Source organism: Cylas formicarius, unplaced genomic scaffold, assembly GCF_029955315.1.
Source record: "Cylas formicarius isolate icCylForm1 unplaced genomic scaffold, icCylForm1.1 PGA_scaffold_5__7_contigs__length_24384050, whole genome shotgun sequence".
In the NCBI taxonomy this organism is placed as follows: Eukaryota; Metazoa; Arthropoda; class Insecta; order Coleoptera; family Brentidae; genus Cylas; species Cylas formicarius.
The window spans coordinates 5,116,585-5,128,140 of NW_026844341.1; the positions used below are offsets into that span (position 1 = coordinate 5,116,585).

General features: G+C 32.8%; 1 protein-coding gene across 2 annotated transcripts in view; it reads left to right on the plus strand.

Annotated features, from left to right (window-relative positions):
* Positions 1 to 9,427, plus strand: part of LOC132702292 (zwei Ig domain protein zig-8) — a 418,077-nt gene extending 408,650 nt beyond the window's left edge. For both annotated transcript variants that reach the window (XM_060670837.1, XM_060670838.1), the window contains one exon: positions 6,447 to 9,427. In XM_060670837.1, coding sequence (XP_060526820.1) covers positions 6,447 to 6,556 — 110 coding nt within the window. In that variant the 3' untranslated portion in view covers positions 6,557 to 9,427. The remainder of the gene's footprint in view (positions 1 to 6,446) is intronic.
* Positions 9,428 to 11,556: the final 2,129 nt, after the last annotated feature.

An 11,556-nucleotide genomic window follows, 5' to 3' on the forward strand; every position in this document is an offset into this window, starting at 1 on the left:
AAGCTTTATGTATACAGGGTGTTTTAAAAAAATGCGAGTAATTTTTGTGGGTGATTCATTGTTTAAAATTAAAGGTAGTTTATTAGTGGAACCAACGAAAATATATAGAAGCAGAAACTATTACGAAAGTATTAATTTTATACTAACACACTGTTTACATTTTTTTTATTGACTTTATAGACCGGTTTATTAGAAATGTTTTGTCCCTTGCAACTTTCTAAAATGAAATGTGTCGTATATTGAAAAAAAATATTATTTAAGAAAAATAACTTAGTTAGGTGCTGTCGAACAGTTGTATTTTGTATCAACATTTACCAATTTTCCACTTTTTGTAAACCAGAAATTACCCCCTTAATTTTTTCGCATTTATTTCGAAATACCCTGTACAGTATTGGCAATATCCCATATTTCCTCCTTTTCTTCAATGGGTTGCTGAATTGATTTTCGCCAATTCTCTGCAGCCATTGCCCCAATTGCTTGACCAAACAGTAGCTTATGGCCATTCATTTTAATAATAATAATAATAATAATAATAATAATAATAATAATAATAATAATAATAATAATAATAATAATAATAATAATAATAATAATAATAATAATAATGATAATAATAATAAAATATAGTAACATAGAACGAAATGAGGAAACAAATAGAGAGGAAACGAAAACCTACTGGAGCAATATATGGTCACAAGAAAAAGAACACAAACAAACTGCAAAATGGATCAAGAACGAGAAGGAAAAAACGCACAATGGAAGACAGATGAACAACCATAACATAACAACAGAAGAAGTACGGGAAGCCATCGGAAAAACACACAACTGGAAATCACCAGGAAAAGACTGGGTACATAACTTTTGGTGGAAACGGTTCACAGGAACACATAACAAAATAGCAGAAATTTCTCTGGAATTCTACAAGGACGAGCTCAAATACCAGACTTCATGACCGAAGGCATAACACACCTGCTCCCCAAAACAACACCTTCAAGCGCATATCCAGATAAATACAGACCAATCTTATGTCTCCCGACTATATAAGAAATATTAACATCAATCATTACAGATAAAATATATGCTCATTTAGTACAAAACAACTTATTAGCAATGGAACAGAAAGGCTGCAAGAGAAAAACCAAAGGCTGTAGAGAACAATTAATCGTAGACACCATAATAACGCAACACAAAAAGAAAGAAAAGAAACCACTATACACTGCATATGTGGATTATAAAAAAGCATTTGACAGTGTCCCACATTCATCGCTAATAGAAGTCTTGGATATCTACAAATTCGATCCATACATTCAAAACACCTTAAAACAAACAATGAAAAAATGGAAAACAACATTAAGCGTAAATAATAACACATAGAACATAGAAATCAAACGCGAAATCTTTCAGGGTGATGCACTCAGCGAATTATGGTTCTGTATGGCAATAAACCCCCTCTCGCACATGCTTAATAAAACAAAGGTACAACAATAGAAAATATTAAAATTAGTCACCTCCTCTATATGAATGATCTTAAAATATACGCGGAAAATAAAGAAAACATTGAAAAATTAATACAAACTACAAGAACCTTTAGCGATGGACATTCATATGGAATTTGGGTTAGACAAGTGCCGAATAAATGCGATGGAAAGGGGAAAATGGAAGAGGCATGACATGGGTGCAGACGAAGGACAGATAGTAGGTATGGAAATCGAAGAACTGTATAAATATTTAGGGTATCAACAATCTAGAGTAATATATCAGAAAAACAGCAAAGAAATACTGAAAAAGAAATTCAGAGAAAGACTACGGGCAGTTCTTAAAATGAGACTAAATACCAAAAACACAACAAAGGCAATAAACACATACGCCATATCCATCCTGACGTACAGCTTTGGAGTGATTGCATGGACAGGTACTGAACTTGAAGAACTTAATCGCGACGTTCGTACCATGAGCACTAAATTCCGTAAACATCACCCGCGCAGCTCAGTCGAAAGAGTAAACATCCCACGTGAAAGAGGGGGCCAAGGTATCGTGCACATACCGACACACCACCAGAAACAAATCAGTGCTCTCAAAAAATACTTCAACGACAACAGCACAAACAGCCAAATATACAAAACTCTAAGGAAAATTGATAGAAAATTGACACCACTAAACCTAGCACAAGACACAAGAGATGAACCAGGTGAAGACAACCTCGAAGAGAAGTGGAGAGCAAAGGAACTCCATGGCCGTTATCCGGCATCATTGATGCAACCGCATATTAACAAAAACGCATCCCTGAATTGGCTAAAACAAGGATACTTGTTCCCCGAAACCGAAGCATTTGTAATTGCAATACAAGACCAGGTTATTGCAACAAGAAATTATAAAAAATACATAATGAAGGAAAATGAAATAAAAGAGATGTGAAACCAAGAAAGAGTCGTTGTAGTACCAATTATTATAGGCGCAACCGGAGAAATACCACACGCATTGATCGCAAACCTAAAAAAGCTCAACATTAGAGAACAGATATGCTACCAACTACAAAAAATAACTCTCATTGAAACCAGCGGAATTGTCACACGCCTACTTAACGACCCCAACAACTAAACATCTAAACATGTTCAAAATAACCTAAAACTTACCCACCTGTCTTCTCGCAGCCAATGCCGAAACAGGGAAGGAGCCACATCCAGCCATCACTGAGGAATCGGTTAAATAATAATATATTATTAATAATAATTTATTAAAATACAACATAGGATTAAACCAACTGAAGTAATAAAATAATTCAACAAAAACAAAATAAGAATATAAAAAAAAACTAACAAATATAAATAGCAACTCTCACCTCAAAATCAGAGGAATATAAAATGTTACATTCCTAAGAAAATAAAAATAAGAAACACTGTAAAAAACGTTTAAAAAAAAAATAAACGAAAGAACAACCATAGCATTAGTGAACTTTTTTCAAGCATCTTTAATAATATTTCTGAAACTAATTGCATCCTAAGGATGTTTAAATATTGATCATATGTCGAAAGAATACGTAAAGCAATCTTTATGCTCTGTTAATCCACAAAACGGACCTGGTCCAGACGATATTTTGAAAATCATGCCCCGATCTCTGTGAGCCGCACTTTTTGCTATACAATCCATCCATCTTAACTGGTAAATATTCTGGACTTTGGAAAATCCTTTTTGATAAAATACACCACCAACCTCTTGCCATGAAACTGGAGAATTTCGGTGTACACAGTGTTTTGATCATAAGAGTTGGACGATCTGAGTATGTTGTTGCAAATGGGATAAAATCGAAGACTACAAATATAACTTCGGTAGAACCTCGGGGATAGCATTTGGGCCTCTTATTGTTTTCCATTTTCCTGTATGATGTTGGCCAATGCTTTTTACAAAGTACTTACTCCTTACTTACTTATTTATAACAGGGTAGAGAACGCGTTTACGGATCTTGACCTATTTGCTCTGAGCTTCGAATTAAATGACACTTGAGATGGTATAAAAATCAACACATTGTAATAAAAAGCTGTAATTAGCTTTTAATTTGATTTGGCTTTTCTTTGATTGGACAGCTGCGTCTGTCTGTAGGATTAAATAAAATTAAAGAAATTAAGCGCCTCCTTAGTCTCACCAACTCTTTTAATTTCTTTTTGAATTTAAAATTTGATGAACAAACAATAATATCCAGAGGATGTGTGTTTTAAGTTTTAATGTGGAAGAGCTCTGAAACGCAGTAATACTTTGCTCGGGAACATAGAATTGGTCATAGTGACGAGGCAAGTTATGTATATCACTGCACCTGACCAGTCTACCTAGCACTTTTATACACTAACCACTCAGAATCGTGGAGTGCCGGCGTTATGTGATCAAATTTACACACACCATAGCTGAATTTTAGGCAGGCATTTTGAAATTTTTGTGAGCTGTATTGGTCTTTCCGTCTTAGAGCCGGCCAGTATTTAACGTCCGCATATCCCAGTAGAAAGAAGATGAGAGTATCACACAATTTGAATCTAATCTCAGTAAATAAGTAATCTTTATACATGTGAAGTACTTTCAGTTTACCATTGGACTTGTATAGTAAATAAGACAAGTGAGAATTCCCACGGTTTCTGGTGACCATTTCCCATTGTAGCATTTTTCAAGATGCATAATAACTTGATGAAATCTCTCACTATACTCGTCTGATATGGCACAAAGATTTTCAGGAAAGAAATCTAGATGGGAGTCCAAAAAAAGAATGTTAAGTGGCATATTGCATCTTAAAACTTTATAAGCAGAAAGAAGCTCTCCAATGATTTGTCAGTAGTTGTCAGCTTTAGTATTCCCAAAGAAATTATGACATACATTTACAGAAACCACCCGAGCTCTCTTGTTCAATTTCGCATTAAAAGCTCCATCCGTTATGAGCTCGCTAATTTGCGGATTTACAAAATTCCTGTTTTAAATTTTGAGATATTGTTGTTCATAGCTTTCACAAGGTTTTTCATGAATCCCAACTTTATGTGAAGTGGTGGCAGGAAAATTTTGTCACTTGGCACCAAAGTTTATGAATATGTTTTTGAGTCCAGGAGTCAGGCTTTTTCTTTCATTCCAAGTTTTGACTTTGGAATATTTTTCTCTTCCGAGGCTGTCCCACTCGCATAGGAAACAACAGAACTTGGTGTATCCTCCCTGTAATAGAGTAAGTATAGCGACAACTTTTAAATCACCACAAATTGCATAGGTATTGAGAATATTTTATTTTTTCTTGTAATACTTCCAGATTTACATAATTTTCTTTCATGTTTGTTGCATGTGCAACAGGTACTGATGCGTATTTATTACGACTATCTTTGAGGCATCAATAAAAAGTCACCATTCATTAGAATTTTCTGGAAAACTAAGTTCTTGGAGATGCCCGACCGCATCATTACAATATACCAAATCATCTTCTTTCGAAAAGTAACTCGTGAAGTCTTCTTGTCTTGTTCCAATATATGAGACCCTTGTACTGTTATCCAACAAATTCCACTGTTTTAATCTTGATCCGAGTAATTGTATTTTAGATTTTGATAGTCCTATGTTTTCCATTGTTTAATAAATGAGGTTCTTTTGACAGATTTGAAGATCCAGATAAAGTGTGTGAAAGTGAAGATGTACAGACAGAAATAAAACACAATTCAGCCTGTAGACCTGAAGTATTTTTATTTTCCACCTTTTCGTAATTTTTTGGTGAGACTGCAGGTAAAGTGCCTTCACCAGGAGGAATTGGTCTCTCTACAGATGCGATGTTCGAATATATAATCTTTTTTTTTAGAGAATCCTCGTATTGATGTCATGCAGAAATAACATTTGCATGATTCTGACGTTTACTTCAAAGCATTGGCATTGTAAACGACATTGATTAGTGATTACCTTCAAGCCAACCTCTCAACGTTCTTGAGCAACTGTTATAGCAATTTTATCTCATCAATATCAATAGAAAATCCAAAATAAAGCTGTTACGCTGTTTTAACAAGGTCGGTTATGGCATTTCGCTACATTTTTAGAGTAAACTCACCACAAATGTAGCAAAAACAGTCTGTAGAATTCTTACAAGTCCGCGGCATTCTATAACGTAAAATTAAATAAAATTTATTTTAGAAAAATGTCCAACTTGCTATTTTTTATGTATTGCTTCTCTTCATAAAAAGTACATGAACTACACATAAAATACTTTAAAAAATATATATAGAGAATTTTATGCAAAACAAAATATTTGATACAGAACGTAAAAAATTAATAGACAACTGTTGTAAAGAAACAGCGAATACTGCGCATATACACTGTTTCAGGCGTTAACGCATAAAATGAATTAAAAAACAAACCTAAATTTATGATATTTTAAAAAAATATATCGAAAAATCTAGTCGTCATAGAAAATATTGTCCAACGGGGACATATTCAGAGCATTAAAATCTTCATATCTATGACATAATTTGAAAGAAGAAGAAAGACTCCTAAGTTCTGGTTAGTTGCGTCTTGCTACAAGTTCTTTCACTTACTCCTATACAAGTTCTATGGGCGTTGCGTAGCAGTGATATATGGCGGTGTGCGCTGCACTATGTTTTTTGATATATCTGCCACGACGTATTTCATAAAACGATGTCTGTATATAATTGCTATACGTAATAATTCCTTTTTTATCAAACTTTCTTCACATTCAATATTGCTGGTGCTTTTATCATTCCATAATTTCATGTTGCCTCCAAGATGATCTTGAGTGGTAGCTTGCTTTATCCATAAGTTCATGTATGGCACGACTGAAGCGTTAGCAAACCTTTTAACTGTGCATTGCTTCCAAAATTTCCGATTACTAGTACCTTCCTTTTTCCTGAAAACACCTTAATACCATTGATTTTTTGTTTTATAACTAAACATGTCTGAAATGAACTTATGCAGTTATATTGTTACAGGAGAGTACCCAGCCGCGATGCACCACGGCCATAGTACGCTTACCAGCTACTCCCAGCCGACGATCATCATCAGCCTGATGATGCTGCTACTTTTTCGGCCATGCACGTAGCGTTATCTTCGCTAGAAACGTTCAGGCGTTTAAATCGATTCGGAGATATTATTGTTTCGCCAGAGATTGGCGGAGATTTATGTGATGTTTTTTATACCGATCCGTTTGGGGTTTCCCGTGAAAGTGTTTTCGATTGCTTGATCTCATTCGTCGTCGAGTAAAAGTCCGGACTAAGATCTAATCTGTATGTTACTATAAAGAACAACCGTTTATGTAGTATGTTGTGTTAAATGTGGAAAACGTCCGAGAGATTTAAATTTTCGTTAGTCGACAACTCGAATAAAATTTGAGATTTTGGAGACATATTTTTCATACTGAAAAAAGACCTTTTCCTTATAATCGTTTTACAGATTTCCAAGCTCTAAGCTTTTAATTTTTTTTCCTTCCAAATTAGAATTAGAGTGGTGACATCTTCTCATATATCAGGGCTACGATGCCACCTTGGTTTTCGATGTTAGCTCTTTATATATACCTGGGAAATGAACATTGACTAATGACGGAAACGCAAAATAAAAGGTTTAATAATCATTATCAAGTTGTTGTTTTTGTTTGTTTTATATGGAAAACGAAAATTTCATTTGATAGATGCCATAGCTCCAAGTCGCTCATTCGGATACACACTTAAACTTCTTAAGCATGTGGTTTTTAGGTATACATGGTAATTAAGTTTTAGTTTTGATCAGGTGCAAACTTTCCTATTTTTTCAACAATACTAAAAATCTTTAACTCAAACGAACACCGTCGTAGGGAGAATATTTTCAGTACCTGTATACCCAATAAATTGAATTATAATTAATAATAATTAATAATAAATTGAGAATTAAAAACAACTTTAACCACTTATAAATTGGATAGCTTTAAGACAACAACAATAACCATCGGTTGTGAAAATTTTTTACTTATTGTCTCAATTATTTGCTTGGTTATTAAAATAATAATAAACAAAGTATAGGCACTAGTTTTCTGTTTATGATTTTGGGCAATAAAATGAGGCCAATTAGTTGTTCAATCGGATATTTGGGGTATTTATTATTGTTATTATGTGCTCACCTAAACATTTTATTTCCTACTATAAGGCAGAATAAAATTAATAATAAACAAATAATAATAAAATAAAATTAGTAATATAATAACATAAAATTAAAAATGAAATTCATATGTTGCTGTTTATATACAAAACGTGGAGTAACAGATGGACGTCGAATTCGTCTCTAAACTCTAATGTGTGTAAATATACAGGGTGTTCCATGCAAAGCAATTTTGCATCGGGTCAAAAAAAACGGAATACCCTGTATACATAAATACCATATACCTAAGAAGTTCAACGCCATACAAGAAAAATGTTTTCGTAGAACTTACTATATCTGGGCCACGCTATACAGGGAGGTATTATTCTTAGGAATGTCATGTGGATTCTAAAATTGCGTTCATTTTGTATTCCATTCTGTGTTACTTTTTTCTTAGAAACCTATTTGTTTTTTATGATTTATTCGGATTTTGCACAATTTTAGAAAAAAAATAAATAATTTTTTGGTTTTCGCTATTTAAAATTTTCGACGAAACATAGGGGAAAAAGTGGAACTTTTTGGTTTCATGTCACGTCAAATTTGGTATTATTTTAAAGTTAATTTTAATTGATTGTAATCATTAAAATTGATTAAAATAAACTTTAACACTTAGATCGGTTACGAAGGATTTGCGAATCCATATTTATAGGAAACAAAAGTCTTATTTCAACATAACGAATATGCTCTTAAAAATCTTGATATTAAATGTTAAAACACCTTATATATGGCGTGATTCACAGAAAATTGATTATCTTCAATGTTTTTTAAGCACAGAGCTCAGCACAAAAAATAATTCAATTTTGTTCAGATTTTCTTATTAATAAGCCACCAATTTTGAACGTTTCAGACATTATCTGCTAATAAATAAGTTTTCGATAAATACAATACATTTCGATAACCATTTTCTTTTAACCATTTTTGCCAAAACCATTGAAGAGTATTTGAAATAGCACACCCTATAAATTCTTTTATAATCTAAGTCTGTGCAAGAAATTAACTGTTTTTTACACTTTCACCCTTTCATAAATTATTTTAGCAGCGAAAAAATAAAAAATTAGGGCAAAATGACAATTTCATATGACTAATATAATAAATAATAGTTAATGTTTCCTTGGGTGTAGTTTGGGGTGGGGCGGATTAAATAGTTATACAATGTGAATGTTTATATTTCCAAAGGTTCCAAATGTCTCGATGTCGATTTTGCGAAAACAGTAAAATCAATTCGAAAATATTGAGAAACCGTTTCCCAGCTTTATTTCCAAAAAACGTTAAACTTTCTCACAAATTTTCATACGTAAGTTTACGAAATTAAAAATGGCGGACCAAGCTTGTGCTACGAAACTGCAAAATACTTTGAGCAAATCGATGGATCGACGGTTTTGTTTTCGCAACACCATTTACTGGGAATTGTTCAGGCGGAAGGGATTTCTGCGAATTCTTACCGATAGTATGTTGTTTTATTTGTTAGGTAACATTTTCAAAATCAGTTTCAACCGAGGAGTGAATCTCTGAAAAAAATATGTTCACTGAAATTCCATACACATCGTCGATACCATCGAATGTGTAAAATACCCCAGTGGTTTACCCCTCGGTGTCAACGTATGTTAAGTACCGTGCATGAAATGTCTACCGATTATTATAAGGATATACAAAAATTTTACCCGTGTACATATCAATATCAATGGATTAAAGGCAACGACTTCCTGTACATAATGTGAAAATACCATATATTAACTGATGCATTTTAACATTTTGTACATAAATTAAGTTTACATGTTCGTCTAGTATATAAGCAAAGTGAATATGGGAGATTACTGAATAATAATTACTGTTTCTATACTGGAAATTGATTTCTTTATAACCCGTCCTCAAGTTATCGAAATGTGTTGTTTTAATTTTAAATTTTTATTACTTACTATTATTAATTGAAGCAAAGTGCAATCCCTTCTTCTTGATTTGAGATTGGTCTAAGAGAATCTTGAGATTGGCTGGTACTAAAAATATCTCGTCCAATCCGTACGTTTTTGGGATGTTATAAAAGCAATTTTATTGTGTCAGCTAAATTAAATTATTATTTAGCTCAGGATCTGGTAATAAAAAAAAATGTCCAAAATCGATAGTTATGCTGTTCTTTGCCCCAATGTCTTTTATACTACAACATTTTGATTCTCGAAATTCTTATTTCTTTACAAATGAAGTTGTTGAGTCCTGAGTGGTGTTTTTTAAGTAAAGAACGAATACAATACATTTACTTAGATCAAAAAAACCCTCAACGCAAAAACTCGGACAGTTTACCAACAAATAATAATATTTAGTATAAGATGCCCTTATCAAGTACCGCCATACTTAGATTAAGGTACATTGGTTATTTCTAACAGTGCTGATTGAATTCTGATTGTTTTACTGCTGGCGTTTTCGGAATTCTGCTCTATACGCTAAAGGTTTAAGACAATCCCAGAAGAAGAAATCTCAAGGACGAGCTAAATGACGGCTACGGAAATTTACTAGTACGGCAACTATTCATCTAGAAATTTGCGAACTTCCGTGTGTAAAATTTGTAAAACCGATGTTTACAAGTATCTTGAACTTATACTCTTGAAGATATTTTTTTATTTCTTTTTAAGATAACTTTAGAAGATCTTTCGTTTAGATAAATAAAAATCAACGCCAATGTCAATTTCTAATCCATTTACAACGAACCGTTTTTCAGGCAGAGACTTGGAGTAAAATATTGCTCTTCAAAAATGAAAATATCTTGGAAACTTATACCTTTCTTCGCTTAGAAATCATTACTCTATCATAATCGTCAAAAAGATAGTAAGGAGTGGTGTTAGTAGGAAAGCTATGACGTGAAATACGAGCTTATAGAGTGCAACTAACTTACTATACATATTATGTGGGAAAATACAAAAAACCGACATGTAAATATTTAAAAAACAACTAATAATAACAATTTCGAGAACTGAACCTTAACACACTGATGTGCAGCATTTTACTACGGCATAGAATTGGTGTTTAGCGAATTCATGACGGGCCACCGTGAATAGTAAATAGATGACATATGGATGACATATTCATATAATCTAAAATTATCAATAACATCAAGGAAACCCAAAAAAAAGAAAACCGTATTCTTGGAGGTTGAGTTCATCACTGCAGTGGAGCTGGGAAGAACAATTTATAACTTCGATTAGTGATCATCAGTTTACTTTATACATCGACGCCCTGATGGACTGAAGATGAAGAAATCGATCTTCGAAAATGGCAATTTATGGTTTAGTAGACGCCTTCAATTTCCATTTTAGTAAGTAAAATTATACTTGACCTAAACATTTCACCAGTTCAAATATTCAAATATAATGTATTATAGCTATGTTACCAAATGACATTCTATCATGAAAATCAGTAATTTCTGAAAAATTGAATTATAGTTCAGTTGACTAGGAGCAATAATCGTAAATTGCTAGTTAAAAAACGTCGGAAACAAAATTATGGACAAAATTTATAAAGTATTTTGTGGGCTCCGCCGAAGTGTCAAGAATCAGCACTTTTCTACCGGAATAATAAAAATTCGTATCAATTTTTGTGTGAAAATTAAAGGAACATTTTGGAAGATAAGATAAATCCACGACGTTTAAGAAAAACAAAAATCCAAGAAGGCTATTAAAAATTTTGGAAAACTCGTGATAGTCTAGAAATAATTTGATCTTGTTTATTACGGATTAGGTTCTTATACAAAATTATTAATAGCTTCAGTGAATACCTACCTCTAGGTAGACTTTTTCTAGAAATTTTATCACGAAATGACATAGGCCCCCAACTATTAAACCAATGGAACAAATGGTGGCATTTTTTTTTTAAATCAGAAAATTATTTCAAAATTGAAAATTGAAGAAATGAGGGAGATACGGCAATAACTTTTAATTTGTGAAA